Source organism: Drosophila kikkawai, chromosome X (assembly GCF_030179895.1).
Source record: "Drosophila kikkawai strain 14028-0561.14 chromosome X, DkikHiC1v2, whole genome shotgun sequence".
Classification (NCBI taxonomy): Eukaryota; Metazoa; Arthropoda; class Insecta; order Diptera; family Drosophilidae; genus Drosophila; species Drosophila kikkawai.
Window position 1 is genome coordinate 25811795 of NC_091733.1, and position 16639 is coordinate 25828433.

A 16639-nucleotide genomic window follows, 5' to 3' on the forward strand; every position below is an offset into this window, starting at 1 on the left:
TGCCGATACGGATATGGGACAGACAACAGATGCTGGAGGGGGGCGGGGCGACATTTGAATGCACTTGAAAATAAAACAAAAGAACGCCTGTTTAATTTGAGGAGTTTATATAAGGAAAAACTAGGATTATTTAAGGTTTTAATTTAAATATTAATATTATTTATTAACAAATATTAGAGAAATCAAAGCCCTAAGGATTTTTTACTAGGAAATTTTTATTAAATTCATTTAAAGGTTTTTGTGAAAAGTAGCTAAAAATGTAATATTCGTTACAAATGTAAAATTAATAATAAAAAAAAATTATAAAACTAATACCAACAAATATTAATATATAAAAATCGTTGATTAAGAAAAAAGTAATGATAAAGTATTAAATAAAAAAATAATAAAATAAATAATGAAACAAAAAATATAAAAATTACAAAAAAAAAAATTTTTTTAAATATGTAATTACCTAAAAAAAAACAAAAAATAAACTAAAAATGTATAAAAAAAATAATAATAACTAAAATAAAATATAAAGAAATAAATAAATAATTATTTTATTAATTTAATAAAAGAATAAAAAAAATAACTAAAAAATAATTTAAAAAAAATTAAAATAATTAAAAAAAATATATATATTAAAATAATGAAAAAAAAATAAATAAAAAATATTAAAATAATCAAATAAACATCTTCTAATATTCATAATTTCGAAACCTATGTTTCTCAACAATTTCTCACTTAGAAAATTATAAAATTTATTAAGAAAACTAGCCAACAAACAAATCTTCACTAAATTTATAAAATATTCCCAAGTAGAAACTTTATTTAACACAAAAATACACAACCACTTGACTATTTTGCCAACCAGAAAACCACTTTTCAAGTGTTTGGGTGGATACGTATTTAGGGGGGATTCCCCTGCATGGCACCCACATGTACTATGTGCGGACCCTGTAATCGTAGAACCTCCGACCTCCATAAATAACGATTGCTTGCCGTATTCAAATTACCTAAAAACAGGCTGAGAACGGGAAAGGGTTATAGAGTATAGAGTATAGGGGGGATTACCCGGAGCTTCGACCAGATCTCTTGTCCATACTTTCAGGTTGAATGTGGCCGCCAGCGACAAGTTCTTAAGTGAAGGGGAAAATCGGCTTCCACCAACACGTTTTTCCCCACATTTCCGGAAATGGGTGGAACCGGGCGCCTGAGTTACAATTTGTTTTTTTCCGCTTTTACAAAAAAGCCAAAACTGATTTTGGTTGAAACTCAAAGTTTATGTTGAAACAGAGTTTATAAATATTTTCCTAATATTTTTACTGCTCTTAAATAATTTTTAAAGTTTTTTTTTAAGACTTTTTCTAGTCTTTAGTTTAAGTTTTTCTTAGAAAGAATTACATTAAAAGCTTCATGACTTGGGGAATACTTTTTTATATTCATAAACCTAAGATAAAAGTCTCTTCTCTCCCTAAGCTTATTGTAATTATCAAAAGCAGCTTGCTTGAATAGTTTTTCCTGGCTGAGATTTTCCAAAGAGAAGACTTTAATTGAATTCCAAAGGGAGAATAAAAAGAGAGAAAATCTCCGTCACATAATTGACACATTCCGCTTATCTCTGAAGCGCCACATCTCTCACTCCCACTCTCTCCCTGGTTTTTTCGCATGAATTAAAAGGTGTGGTCAGATCCTTGGGATCCTGGTTAATCCCCAACTCCGCTCATAAACGCTGGTGGCCATGGTGCTATGTGCACTGAGAGGAATTAGAAATCGATAGTATATATCGTTAAATATAAAAAAAAAATCTAGAAAATTTAAGAAACAACAAAACAGATTTCTTTCTAATTTATATTTAATATTATTTTCAGTATTTAGATAAAATTTAAACGTTTTCATCAAATTAAGCATAAATATTTCGGCTTTTTAGTTTAATAGGAATAAAAATCGATTAAACATCGATAAATATCGATGGTTTAAAATGGTTTAAAAATATAGGATTCAATAAAAAAACATATTTCAAAATTCGTTTAAGCAAAAACTTAAATTTGATTTAAAAATAATAAATAATAATAGCAAATATATTGAGAATAATCAATACAACAAAATGTCGATATAATATAAGTAATATAATTGTATTTCTTTAACTTACAAAATATAACCATAAAAAAAATTAAATAGATTTAAAAAATTCTCTCAAATTTTCTTTAATTAAATGTACAATATATGTGATACCAGTCCAAAAAGCAATAGCCATTATATCGTTAAATTATCGATAATTCTATATAACTTTTAAAACATTTTTCATATTTTTAACTACAAAAGTAGTAGCATAAAAAATTTAAATTAGTTGCCTTAAAATTAACCAATCGATAATTCCCCCATTTTATCGATACATCTATTTAACTCAAATTTTTCCCCAAGTGTATTCTGTGGCTGGACTTTGTGTAAGCCCCCAGAAAGAGAAAGAGAACGAGGGGAGTTACAACTAATAACACAACTTTCGGGCGACATCAAGCGGTTGTCAGGCCAGGTCAGCGCCCATTTCGAGAGGTTTTCCGCCCCGGCTTACCGCAAGGACATCACCTCATTTCCCGTCAGTGGGGGGATTTGCAAATTCATTCGAGCTCATAAATCTAAACGGCACCACGCACTTACACTTAATGACATTTTATTACAAACAAATTTAATGGCAGTGGCCAGGAATCCCTTCCTATAAAATGCCCACTCATTGGGGCGCCGCCACTGTCAATTTAATAAACATAAATTAATATGCAAATTGCAATGGGAAATTTTAATTGAAAATCGAGTTTTTCTGATGGGTAACAAATTTTTGTACTAAAAATATACAACCAAAAAAAAATTATAAATATGCCGCAGAGGCTTGGTTCCCATTTTCGGGATTTTGCATTTTGATTAGAGAGTGTATTTAAAATCTTTTAAGTTTAAGTTTTTTAGCTAAATTTTAATTGTATTTAACGTTTAAAATTGGTTTAAAAATTATTATTTAAATTATGCTTTAGAATACCTTAAAATAATGTTTTTATAATTTTAGTTCGGATTATTATAAGTTTTTCGGTTTTTAGAATTAGTAATTAAATTTAAATTAGGACAAATTTTACCTATCATAGGTTTAATGGGAAAATAACCAAAAAAAAATGTATTTATTTTTTAACACAGACTGTGTTAAGGTTAAACCTAGAGATTTGAACTTTTAATTTAAAAAAAAAAATTTTTTAAATATTATGAAAAATATTATACAAAAAAGATATAAACAAAATTATTTAAAAAAATAAATAAAAAAATATTACGAATTTTAGAAACATTTTTTATTAAGTAAAAGATAAATTTAATATTAAAAAAATAAAAATTAGACAAAAAAAAACCAAATCTAATAACAAAATAAATGTAATAATATTTATAAAATATAAATCGGCCGCAGGAATATTTGGGTTAAATTCCTAAATTGCATTCCCATTTTGTTTTTTATTTTTTAAATACTTCCGAAAACATTAACTTTAATTTTGTATATTTCTAAATTTGAAATAACTCTTCGTAAACCACCTTTAATCAAACTTTATTGTATTTATTTAAGTTCGAAGGCCCTTCCGCAAGTCACATACTTTGTAAAAAAAGCAAAAAAAAACTTGTGCATTCTCTTTGAACTTTTGCAAATCCTGCTTATTTTTTGTCATTACTTTTTTTGCCTGATTTACATGGCTATAACTTTTTCAACTTTATTGGGAATTTCAGGGATTTATTTGAAAATAAATAAATAATAATAATAAATATGATGAGCTTATATTCATTATTTACTAGATTTTAGCAAGATATTTTTTTTAGAATTTGTTTGAATTTCTTTTTGGGATGTTTTTTATCTTTTAAATATATAAAATACTTTTTGTAGGTTTTTTATTTATAAATATTTTTTGGGAATAATATTTATTGGGTTTTTAATTTATTAATTATTTATAAGAATACTTTTAATTTTTTTAATTTATAAATATTTTTTAGGAATAATATTTATTGTTTGTTTATTAACAAAAATTTTTTAGGAATAATATTTGTTGATTGTTATATTTATAATTATCATTAAGAAATAATATTTTTTGTTTGTGCTATTTTTTAAATATTATTTAGGAATAATTCTATTGATTTATAAATAATATTAAAAAATAATATTGTTTTTTTTAATATTATTTACGAATAATACTTTTTGTTTTTTTTTTATTTTTAAAATATTAGAAATTAAATTATATTGTTTAGTTTTTTTGTTTATGAATATTATTTACGGATAATTATTTTTGTTTGTTTTATTTTTCAAATATTGTTAAGAAACAATATTTGTTGATTGATTTTTAAATATTATTAAAAAATAATATTGTTTTTTTTTTAATATTGTTTAGGAATAATATTGGTTGTTTGTTTTATTTATAAATATTATTAAAAAATAATATGGGTTGTTTTTTATTTATAAATATTATTTACGCTTACTTTTTGTTTGTTTTATTTATATTTTTTATATTATTTGTTTTATTTCTAATTGTTATGTAAGGATTCATATTTTTTTATTTTTAACTTTACTTCCAGCTGGGATTCCTTCGAAATCTCTGGTTTATATCCCCGAAGGAGTGCCTGGCCAATATCTGAGAACAGATCTTTGACCGGCCAGGCTTTTGTTATTTTTCGTTTCGGAAAACAAACATTTACGGATAAAGTAGATAAAATATATATATATACGAATATAAACTGGCGAATATCTGGCATATATCTACTCTAAAAAAAAAACACCCGGAAACTGTTTATTTTTTGTTCCCGACGGGAAGACACATACGCATGATCATCGCCATTGACACTCCTTCTCCTCCTCCTGCTCCTCCTCCTGCTCCTCCTCCTCCTGCTGTTGTTTTTTTGCTTCCGATTTAACCGTAATCGTATTTAATTTTAGCACATAAACAATAAAAAAAATTTTAAGAAAATAATAGAACTTTGCCACACACTTTGCAGCGGGGCTTCAACACCGATCACAGATCGCGCCGATGGATATATGTTTTCCCCGATTCCACGGCTCGATTTTTCATCCGCAGCGCCGCGTGTTCGCCGCCAACGATAACAAACAACTGAGCGGAAAAGTGGGCAAGCTGCCGAGTCGAGCGAGCTGCAACATGTGGCATGTGGCATGCCCCGCTTTTCCTGCCGCTTTTCCCCCAAACCCAATTTCACCCATTTTCCACCCAAATCCCACGCAGCGCACTCATTCACCAAGCCGGCTCCGCAGCGAATTTATGAATGAAAAGCACCGGAAAAGCTCTCTGGCTGGGCCATGAGAGTTTTCCCCACCAAGTTCAAGGTGAAAAGCCCTGGAAAAGCTTCTGGGCGGTTAAAAAGGATTTAAAAAGGTCTTTTTTTAAAATTGGGAAAAAACCTAGATGATAAAGAAGGAAATTTTGCAATGATTTATTGCTCCTGGAAAATGCAAAGATTTCCCTACATGAAAAATATACTGAAACAGGCTATTAATGAAAACAAGAAAAGAAAAAAATATACATTTAATATTATTTAAGCTATTTAAGGGTAAACTTTGGGTTAATATTTAAGTTGCGTGAAAAAAGGCATGATTTTGGCATGACAAAGGCTGTGGTTTATTTCTAAAAATTATTTTATTATTTATTTAATAATATTTAACCTTCACAAGCTAAATAAAATAATAAATAAATATAAATATATCATTTTTTAATATTATTTAACCTTCACAAGCTAAATAAAATAATAAATAAATATAAATATATCATTTTTTAAATATTATTAAGTTATTTATTTAATTTTACTTTTGTTTACTTTCACAAGCAAAATAAAATTATATTTTAAATATTTTCCATCCGTGAAAAAAATAAGAATTTGATATGATAAAGGCTGTAATTTAATTTAAATACACCAATTTAATACAAAGCACAAAAACACCAAATAAATGTTGATAAATAACTTATTTAATATTAAAACATAATTTACAAATACAGGTAACAAATACAAGAAAGCGTAAAGTGAAAAAAAAAAAACAAAAAAAATGATAAAATGTGCCTAAGGTTAGAGTATTCCCTCGAAGCTTCCTAGTAGTGATGGTAATTGTGACGCTGCTGCGTCAAATGGGCCTGGGCAAAGATGTGCTCCAGCTCGGCATCGCTCAGCTGGTCAAAGATCCCCCCATGGCTGCCCACACCACCGCTGCTGGAGCTCAATGGCAACGGCTGAGAGCCCACGGGTGGCAGGTAGCCTGAAAAAACCAAAGATTATACTCCAAGCCAAGAACAGACCCCCATCTAACTCTCACCTTCTGGTGGCGAACTGCCATATGGTGGCAGCAGCGTGATCGAGGGACGATTGGGCGACGCGGGCGAGGATTCGGCGGGTGGCTGGTAGAACACAGGCTTCCAAGGCTGCTGCTGGCTGGGTCTCTGGGTGGGCAATGGCGGCAACTCCGCCTCGGGCTGGGGCTCTGGCTGGGGTTGAGGTTGTGGCTGGGGCTGAGGTGACTGTGGAATCTGTGGAATCTGTGGGGAGGCTATGCCAGTGCCAGATTCTGGGATAACGGGCTGGGATCCTGGTAGTGGCACAATTCCCCCAGGAAACTGAGCCTCTGGCTGTATAAAAGTCGGCGGCTGCTGGGTTAATGGTGGCTGTGGTGCCGCCGGAAAGAACTGATTGGTGGTGGGAGGAGGATTGGGAAAACTGGGCACTGAGGGTACCGAGGGAACAGCAGGCGCTTGAGGGAACTGCGGGATCTGTGGGAAGCCCGGGAAGCTGGGAAACTGGGGGATCTGTGGGAATTGGGGGATCTGAGGAATCTGTGGTATGGCTGGGATCTGTGGTATCTGGGGAACCTGTGGTATGGCTGGGATCTGGGGTACTTCTGGTGCCTCGGGATTAGCTGGAATCGCTGGTTGGGCGGGCACTGGCTGAGCGGGTTGAGCTGGTTGAGCTGGCTGGAAACTAAAGGTGGGAACTCCAGGAAATTGGGGAATTGCTGGGACATCCACAGCGGGGGGTGGCGAAGGAAGGCCAAAGGTTACGGAGGGTTGGACAGGCTGGAGGGGCTGGACAGGCTGGAGGGGCTGGACAGGCTGCACAGGTTGAACAGGCTGAACTCCAAAGGTCACCGTGGGTTGGACAGGCTGAACAGGAGTCACAGGTTGCAAAGGCTGTATATGGGTCACCGGCTGAACGGGTTGCAGTGGCAGAGGTTGGATAGTGGGAATGCTGGGAATACTTTGGACAGGCTGCACAGGCTGGACAGGCACAGCGGGTGCCGTGGGAGCAAAGGCCTGGACATAGGTGGGCTGCAAACCAAGACAAGAAAATATCACAGAATTCCCAAAAGAATCTCTAAAAAAAACAAAACTTGACTCACCTGCACGGCATGGACATGACCATGACCATGTACCGGAGGAGCATGGAAATGCAGAGGCTTCACTGCCGTTTGGAACACTACCGGCTTTTGCAAATGCTGATGGGGATAGTTGACACTGTACGAGGAGACAAGAGCATTGCCAGGACGCAGGATATACGAGGGAGGAGCTGCCGCTGCCGCGGGAACACCAGACAAGGTAGTAGCCAGGCCACCAGGTATAACACTAGCCACTCCAGTGGGTAAAGCAGCAGGAAGAGCAGCAGGAAGAGCAGCAGGCAAAGCACCAGGCAAGACCCCCGCTAGAGCTGGAGTAATCCCACCAGCAACTGGCAGCAGAGCACCTCCCAAGCCCGTAGCCTGGGTCACCAGGGGACGCAGCCCATGCCCATGTCCATGTCCATACTTGATGAAATGCCGCTGCGAGGGAACTGCTGTCAGAAAGGCACTGCCTCCAGGCAACTGCAGGCTATAGCCATAATGGGCAGCATAAGTCCTAGCTGGCCAATGGCCACCTGCTGCTGCTGCTGCTCCGGCATGCAGTATGCCACGCTTATGCTTGCCCGTGGTGATTTCCGCCTCGGGTTCGGCTTCTGTCACCTGGATGGGACTCTCCTCCACGACTGTCTGTGGCGGTGCCTCCTCCGCTACTGTTGTGGTGGTGGGCGTCGTGCTAACCAATGGAAGCGGCGAGGTGGATCTTCTCGAGTGGCGAAGACGCAAGCCAGAGGCTTCAATATCCCCGCCAAAGCTCAAGATGAAAGCCAACAGGAGCAGTGGACTCCATGAGCGAGTGAGGAAGTGCATCTTGGCGGAGGAGGAGATGGAGGTAATCCGTAATCCGTGATTATGTCAACGCAGCGATTGCCGCCAAGAAAATGAAATGAACTTCCTTGGTCGCTGTTGTATTTATAAAGCGGACATCGGCTGCACAGTGGTTGAGGCCGCCGCAGCCGACCCACTGTGCATACCAAGTGGCCATCATCATTTGTGGTGGCTCTCGTCTCTGGGTAGCAGCAAATGCACTGCAGATTGGCAAAGGCAGTTGGTCAGTTTATGACTTTTACGCTGCCATTTCACCTGCCGTATCATCCCATAGCCATTCCCTAAGCACGACACCTCATTATGCTAATGCCACTGACCAGGCACAGGCACAGTGGTTCAAAGCGTGAATAAACCGAAGAGAACAAGAAGGGAAGCTAAATTCGGCAGACCGAAATTTATATAATTTTGCAGTTTGCAATTGGAGCATTAAAAATTGATCTATGAATAGAATTTTTGCGTTTTTTTGCTTAAAATAAATAATAAAATTATAAATATTGTCTCCTATTATAGAGATCCCCGTTCCACTGTCTTAGTCTCTGAAATGACAGCCACCTACGCATGCGCGGCACGTTTGTGCACGCACAAAACTTTTGCTTTCAATACCCGGTTGGTGTTTCTCCTCGACTCTTTTCACTTTCGGCCGCCGGAGAGGGCCGAAGGTTTATGATTTGGCTGCAATTTAGATACGAATCAAAAGCGCTTAACTATGCCAGCGTTCCTTTTACGGGCCTGGCGGCCTTACAGACCCAGGGGAGGGCTTACATAATTCAGCCAAGATGTACCGGCAAGTTGGATAAGGGAAATGGTATATTGGTTATTGGAGAGTGGATACTAGATACTGGATAATGGATACTGGATACTGGACACTAAATGCTGAATATTGAATAATGGATCCTGTATTCTGATATACTAGAAACTGCATTCTAGATTGATATAGATACTTAAAACTGGAGACTAGACCCTAAATATTACATTTATAATAGAGAATAATAGATATATTTGATATTCAACAGCAAATTGCTGTCTCCGGTTCAAATCCCCCAAAACCTCTCTCCCGGTGAAAGCATAATTATAATAAAAGCAGACATTGCTTACTTACCAATTACCGATTGAAGGCACCACCAATAATCCATTTTAAAGGCATTTGAATGCCACATTTAACCGCTGGCCTTTCGTTAGCATTCAACATTCACACGCATAAATTTCACCCGCACTAAATCCGCCGATACACTTGTCCATATATAGACATTATATCACACACTGACCGACCGACCGATCGACCGTAAATGAACTTTCCATTAGCCCACAATTGATTTTCACTTTTTTTTTTTTTTGGAGAACTGACAGCGAATTTCAATCGGATCTTCGGGGTTGGAATACTGGGTCAGCATATCGCCAAGGCATCTATTTGGGTCTGGCACAAAGCCTCAAGGTCTTTCCCAGGCCTTGTGGCTGGCAAAGATGTCATCATGTAATATTTCTTCTCTTTTTTTTCTGACTGAAAAGCCCACAGGTAAACAAACACAAAACAAAAAATATAAAAAAATAAACACAAAAAATACTTGTTCAACTCGATGCTTTATGAGCTGCTCCCGGCCAAAGACGTGCGCAGCATGGTTAATATATCAATTCCACAACCAAAAACCATACTGGTTTCCATTACAACTTGAAGCCAGAGTGTATGCTGACCATGCCAAAGGTGAGGTTCTCGTATGAAACCTGCTCAAAGCCCGCCTCCTGGATCATTTGCTTGAACTGCTCTTGCTTGGGAAACCGCCGAATGCTCTCCACCAGATACTGATAGGCCTGCCACTGGCCGGCTAACAGTTGGCCCATGGGTGGTATTAGCTGGAAGGAGTACTGATCGTACAGCCATTGCATTGTCTCGTTGGTTAAATGGCTAAACTCCAGGCACATGAATCTACCGCCTGGCTGTAGCACGCGATAGGCCTCGGCCAGGACCTGGACATAAAGAAAAACATATAGGAAAAGAGATAAATCCAGACCTCTTACTCACCTTATCCACCCTTGTGACATTCCTTACGCCAAAGGCAATGGTATAGGCCGTGTAGCTATCACTTTCAAAGGGCAACTTCTCGGCATCGGCACACTTCCAGGCAATGGTGGAATTGGGCAACTTATCCGCCGTGAGTCCCAGTCTTTTGGCACGCTCCTCGCCCACATCCAGCATATGCTGATTGATGTCCGAGACGGTGACATGGCTTAGGCGCTGCTTGGGATTCGGTTGATTGGCCAGGTAGCGTAGATAACGAAAGGTAATGTCACCAGTGCCACCGGCCATGTCTAGCAGCCGCATGCCATGCACAGGACCAAGGCGTTCCACAAATATATCTTTCCAGACGCGATGTATGCCCAGGGACAAGGCATCGTTCATCATGTCATAGGACTGGGCCACCTGTTCAAACACCTGGTGCACTGGCCCAAGGTAACAGAAACATTACGGGGTGATCTAAGGCCTTTGGGGAACACCTGGGGCACTCACCTTTTTGCTCTTTTTCGCTTTCCCTAACCGTTTGAAAGCCAAAGTGCGTGGTGTGCTCCTCTGTGGCAGCATTTGCTGCTCCTCTCGCCCATAGCGGCGGCGGCGACGCTTGCCCTGCTGTCCGGTTGGTCAGGAATCGGCGGGTGAGGGACAGCAACAGTCGATGGCTTCGTGTACTTTGCATTTTTCGCTATATTTTCTAATAATTATTATTATGAAAGCAGGAAAACAACCGCTAAACAGCTGCTTGAGAATCAGGTACTATAGCTGTCCTTGTCTGGCCAGTGGCCAGCCGGCTAGAGGTGGGAGTTCTGCTTTGCCATGCTTATTGCTATCGATAACACGTATATATCGGTTTTCAAAAATACGTGCGGGGAATTTATGTTTTGACTTTAAATAATTGGAAAGGTATTGGTTTTTTAAGCCGATAATCTACTAATGTTAAGTATTGTTATGGTTAACGAGATCTTTAATCTAGAAAATATATACTTTGTGTTACCTTTTGCATTTTTTTAAGTTAAGAAAATATATATTTTTATAAAAAATATTAAATTTATAAATAAATTTAAATATATTTTATTTTTATAAACTATATTAATTTTTTTTAAATTTTTATTAATTTTTTTAAATTTTATATTAATTTTTTTTTAAATTTAAATTAAATTTTTTTTAAATTTATATTAAATTTTTTTTTAATTTATATTAAATTTTTTTTTAATTTATATTAAATTTTTTTTAAAATTTATATTATTTTTTTTTAATTTATATAAAATTTTTTTTAATTTATATTAATTTTTTTTTAATTTATATTAATTTTTTTTTTTTTTAATTTTTATAAAATATAAATTTATTTATTTATAATTTGTAATATTTATTTATATTTTTTTTAAATCCCTAATTTCAATTTTAAATTTTTTATTGTACGTCCTGCGTACGTAGCCATTTTATTTAAATAAGAAAAAATAAGGAACATACATTATTGTGGCATTCTGTTGTACTTCATTTTTGGAACTTCTTTATAGGAACTTGTTTTTTGATACTTTTTTCTGGGTACTTCCTCCTAGGTACTTCATTTTAGGGACTTCTTTCATTTAACTTCTTTCTTGGTATTTGTTTTATGGTACTTATTTCTGGGTACTTCTTCCTGGATACTTCTTTCTAGGTACTCTTTTCTTGGGACTTCTTTCATGGAACTTCTTTCTTGTTTTTTGATACTTCTTTCTAAGTACTTCTCCCTAGGTACTTCTTTCTAGGTACTTCCTTCTTGAACCTCCTTTCCCTCTTCTTTTTGTCGCGTGTATTTAAGTTTTTCTTCATCAGTTTTCAAATTAGCAGCCCCTGCGCAGTAGTTGAACTCCTCCTGCTCCTCGCAATCGCTGCGCAGATCATTTATCAGCGTCTCGTAACAGTCCTTGGGTATCAGGGTGCCCACTATATTCATATCGTCCGTGGTCTTCACCCGAACCAACTGAATTTTGCTGTTGGAAACTGTATTCAGCAAGTGCTCAACGCGGTTCCAAACACAGAGCACGTAGCCGGTGAGGATGTGATAGGAACGATGACGCAAGCCCACCTACAAAAAGAGAAGTAATTTCCAGATTGCCAAATTTTCAATAAATATTTTCCCCCCAAAAAAACTCACCTCACATTCATTGCCCTGAGTAACATTCCCGCAATTGCCATTCCAAAACACATGCGAGCACGCATACATTGAGTTATTGTAATGCTCTGTCCAATGGGGCTTCGCCTCCAACATGCGCACCTTCCTATACTTCCTCCCCAGCTCGTACAGCGACTGCGGACGCGTCTGAAGACCCGTATTGGGTCTGTAAACCTGGCACATGATCTCCTTTTCGTTACATGTTGACCTCTTCTTCTCCTTGGGACTATCGGAATCATCAGATGAGCTGCTATCGCTGATCATTCCGTTGCTGGGCAAGACCAAAGCCATTATGACGGTGTGCTTGTGATTGTGAGACCTGTGAGACAGATAGAAGCCCTCGTAATCGTGCTCAGCATCGGAATATCTATGGAAGAATAAATATTACATTAACTGTAAGAATATGTTTGAAGAATAGCTTTCTTTCCACTCACTTGGCTTGAGCATCCCGCCACTTCATGCCGTGCTCCACCCGAACCGTATGCAGATCCGTGGGCGCCACTCCAGTGGCATGTTGACGCCAAAAGCGTAGGTGACGCAAGCGATTTACTTTCCTGCCCGGAGCACCCAAGTCTTTAAAGTATTTATAATTTGATTTTTCAAGTAAAAAACTATATTCTCCTTAAAGAACTCACCAACTATGCCCAGATAAAAGCGACCGCCACGCTTCGCCTGCTGTATGATGGCCGTTATGGTGTCGGTAAAGTATTTAAACAAACGATTCTGCAGATCCACAGGACAACCGAGTATGCGATTGAGAAACTTTGATATGTTATTGTAATCCTTGTCCAGGCTAAGCACACCCGGATGGCTCTCGCTATTCACGATTATGCCCACGCCCACCAAGGCCCCGGCAATATCCTTGAAGAACTCGCCGCTATAATCCGTGGGCGGTGGCACCAGAGGCATCTCATAGCCCATTATCGTAAGCATCATCTTTTCCAGAGCCTGGAGACCGTATTTGTTGTCAATATGGAATTGGGAAAGATCACGAGTCGTCTTGGTTCGACGAACGCAATGGCCACCCATCGTTTGCAAACGCTTGGCCAACGCAGAGGCAAAGTGTTGCTCGCCAGCCAGGTCCGTTGTGAGGAAGATGTACTCGGGTGTAAAGACCTAAACGAGAGAGAATTGACCACCAGGAAATCTTAAATAAAAATCCCATTTGTAGGCTCACCTGGTTGCAGCGATGTGTGCGTCCCAACTGCTGTATGGCCATATCGGTGGACCAGGGCAGCTCCAGTGTGATGTGCACACGACGTCGCTTGTTGCGCTCCCTGCGATCGCTGTGGAGATTCCAGGCACTTGTGGCCGGCTCCGAGATAATGGCCACATTCTTGAGGCCATTCATAAACATGCGCCTCTCATCCAGATTATGGGTTTTCAGCGGGACATGCCAGTCGTATTTGATGGCACCCTCTTTATGCTGGACGATGCGACCACGCCGGCTGGTCAGCTCGGCCACATTCTCGGGGCCACCGAGTTCGTCGATGAGGTGATCGAGGGAGTTGGGTGGCAGGCGTTTGCCCAAATAATCTATTTTACGCAGGAGCTCCTCCTTGAGGGAGCAGGCAAGCTCGATGTCAAAGAGAGCGGCGTTCATGACATCGCTGGTGGTGGTGGTGCAGAAGGTATAGAAATCGGTTGTGGCATTCCTGGCCACCTGGATGCTGGATGCCTTGTGATCTTGGGTGTTCTGGTGAGCATTGTGTTTTTTAGTCTTCTTGTCTTTGGTATCCTTATTGTCGGTCTTCTTATCCGAGTTATTCTTATTTTCATTCTTCTTATCCTCGTTCTTCTTATTTTCATTTTCATTCTCCTTATTCTTATTCTTCGTATTCTCATTCTCAGTCTTCCTATTTTCATTCTCCTTATCCTCGTTCTTCTTATTTTCATTCTCCTTATCCTCGTTCTTCTTGTTTTCATTCTCATTCTTCTTATTTTCAATCTCATTCTTCTTATTTTCAATCTCATTCTTCTTATTTTCATTCTCCTTATCGTCGTTCTTCTTATTCTTATTCTCATTCTTCGTATCCCCATTCTTCTTATCCTCGTTCTTCTTATCCTCATTCTTCTTATCCTCATTCAGCTTATTCTCATTCTCCTTATCCTCAGTCCCCACATACTCTCTCTCCCTATTCTGATTTACCATTTCCACCTTCTCCTTTTCCTTTTCCTCTTTCTCCTTATCCACCTTCGCCTTTTCCTCTTTCTCCTTTGCATCCCGGATAAAGCCTGCTTTATCATTCATATTAACCACCTCCTCGCTTTCAGTGTTCCTCATCCGCTTCCTGCTAGTCTCCGCCACCTCCCCGCTACCGTTGCGCCTCTTCAGCTTTCTTTCCTTACCCCCACCAGAGCCCTCCTCCTTCCGCTGGCTTGCCTCTCCTGCCAAGGAACCCTCAAGCTGCGAGGACTCCTTTTCGTAGAGGCCCCGAAACCGATTAAGACCTTGACGACTGGGCGCTGGAAAGTGACGCTCCACCAAGTCCTGGAAGACGCCTCTAAGGCCAGCAATAAACTACTTTAAAAACTAAGAAAATATAAGAGTAAAAATCACTCACTTGGCGTTGGACATAAAATCCTCAAGCTCTTCATCATCATCCCGCTCCGATTCCTCCTCGCCCGTCGACTGGAGGCCAATGACCACACACTTGCCATTCTTGATGGCCTCGCGGGCGGTCAATATGGCACGATTTACTTTGGCGGCAATGCACAGATACTTGAAGAAACGCTGATGCGATGACCAAAACTGTTTCCACATGACCAGCTGGAGGGAAGGATCCAATTCGATGAGTTTCGCCGCCTTTGAGAACTTTTCCCTGGCCTCCAACCAGAGCTTCACGGAGAGATTGTAGATCTTGCGAAACATCCGGTCTAGATGCACCACCTCGATCCTAAAGCTGACGCCCTTGAAGCTTAGCTGTCGGGCTATATACATGCCGCGCAGTTTCATGTCCATGGCCACAATCTCCATGGCGCCAACGCCACTGAAAAGAAGAGAATTAGGGTGAGGTCTTGGCAGATATATTCCCCCCAACTCACCGTCTCTCCACAGCTGTGACAAAGTCATTGAAGCAACCAAAGTCTGTGCCGTGTCCCCACAAACCCAAACGCACCATGTGCGCCATATTCTGGGGCTCCGAGGCACCCTGGGCGGAGGCATAGACCACCCTGGCCTTGGGCAGCTTCTTTTGCAGCTCCAACACAGTTTGTAAGACTTTTGAGTTATTCCCCAACAGATCCTTGGCCTTGTGACACTCATCAAAGATGATCACACCCTGAAAGTTCTGGCCGCACCACTGCAACAGCTGGCGGAAACGAGTGCGATACTTGCCCTTCTCGTTGGTCTTCGATTCACTGATCAGCTCCGAATAGGAGCACAAGATGATGCCCGTACTGTTGAACACCTGCGAGCTGATTTTCCCATATTCCAGCTCGTTTAAGGCACGGACATAGATCCGTGAGGCACCTATGGCCGCCAGTTCACGCATAATCTCGTATTTGACATCATCGTACGCGGATAGCCACAAGGCCTTCTGGCGACCCTTTAGGTAATTCTCATAGACAATGCCGGCCAGGGTGCGTCCCTTGCCCACACCAGCACCATCGCCGATCAGGAAACCGGCTCCAGTGCCGTCCGGCCGCAGGTAATCAATGGTCTGCGCGGCACACTGTATGGTCTCCAGCTGCACGGCACTGACCTGGCCACTTTTGATCGTATCGTTGGGTATGTCCGTGCGGTAGTAGACATGACCGAGATCCATGGAACTCAGGGCGGCTGTCTCCATGACGGTACCAGGATGGCCAATGCCCAGGCGCACTAGGGTTTAAGGATTTGGGAGGCGGAGTCCTTGAAAGGACTTGAAAAGTATATAAAACCAGGCAAACTTACATCTGGGTGGTCCTTTATCCGGAATTTTCTCAGCCGCGGCCATTTTTTTCCACTTGCGTTTTTTTCTCCTGCTTTTTGTTTTTGTATTTGCGGTGGTTAACCGGCTAGAGATGCGAGTTCTTTTTGATAGAGATGGGGGGCACAGCGATGATCGCAGTAATCGACTTTGGCTAGCTGAGCTTATTGCTATCGATAACAATTGCTGAAATAAAATAAAAATACTTGATTTATAAATTATAAAAAAATTTAAATTGTTCAATATTACCTTTAATATATACCTTTAGATTTATAGTACACAAATAAAACCAATATTTAATATTCATTAAATCCGCACATTTAGATTTATTAATTGTACGTACAGCTTACCTTCTC

General features: G+C 39.4%; 4 protein-coding genes across 5 annotated transcripts in view; all 4 read right to left on the reverse strand.

Annotated features, from left to right (window-relative positions):
• Lgr4 (Leucine-rich repeat-containing G protein-coupled receptor 4) overlaps positions 1–9622 on the reverse strand; it is a 33604-nt gene extending 23982 nt beyond the window's left edge. The window contains exon 1 of one of the 2 annotated variants that reach the window (XM_017174955.3): positions 9309–9622. In XM_017174955.3, the coding sequence (XP_017030444.1) occupies positions 9309–9366 (58 nt within the window). In that variant the 5' untranslated portion in view covers positions 9367–9622. Of the gene's footprint in view, positions 1–4816; positions 5034–9308 lie in introns of those variants that run through there. The other variant, XM_017174956.3, reaches the window with a different exon arrangement.
• Positions 6065–8332, reverse strand: LOC108080289 (uncharacterized). The gene is made up of 3 exons (XM_017174958.3): positions 7388–8332; positions 6311–7316; positions 6065–6253 (listed from the first exon to the last, which is right to left on the reverse strand). Exons 1-3 carry the CDS (start codon positions 8189–8191, stop codon positions 6090–6092), a joined length of 1974 nt encoding a protein of 657 aa, XP_017030447.1. The 5' UTR covers positions 8192–8332; the 3' UTR covers positions 6065–6089.
• A 146-nt stretch (positions 9623–9768) lies between the features above and the next one.
• On the reverse strand, positions 9769–11009 carry Coq5 (ubiquinone biosynthesis protein COQ3, mitochondrial). The gene is made up of 3 exons (XM_017174961.3): positions 10713–11009; positions 10227–10645; positions 9769–10171 (listed from the first exon to the last, which is right to left on the reverse strand). Exons 1-3 carry the CDS (start codon positions 10894–10896, stop codon positions 9869–9871), a joined length of 906 nt encoding a protein of 301 aa, XP_017030450.1. The 5' UTR covers positions 10897–11009; the 3' UTR covers positions 9769–9868.
• Positions 11010–11616: 607 nt separating this feature from the next.
• Positions 11617–16411, reverse strand: LOC108080387 (protein strawberry notch-like). Its single transcript, XM_017175113.2, has 8 exons — positions 16268–16411; positions 15418–16195; positions 14937–15362; positions 13550–14876; positions 13008–13488; positions 12807–12945; positions 12355–12739; positions 11617–12285 (listed from the first exon to the last, which is right to left on the reverse strand). Exons 1-8 carry the CDS (start codon positions 16308–16310, stop codon positions 11962–11964), a joined length of 3903 nt encoding a protein of 1300 aa, XP_017030602.1. The 5' UTR covers positions 16311–16411; the 3' UTR covers positions 11617–11961.
• Between the last annotated feature and the right edge of the window lie 228 nt (positions 16412–16639).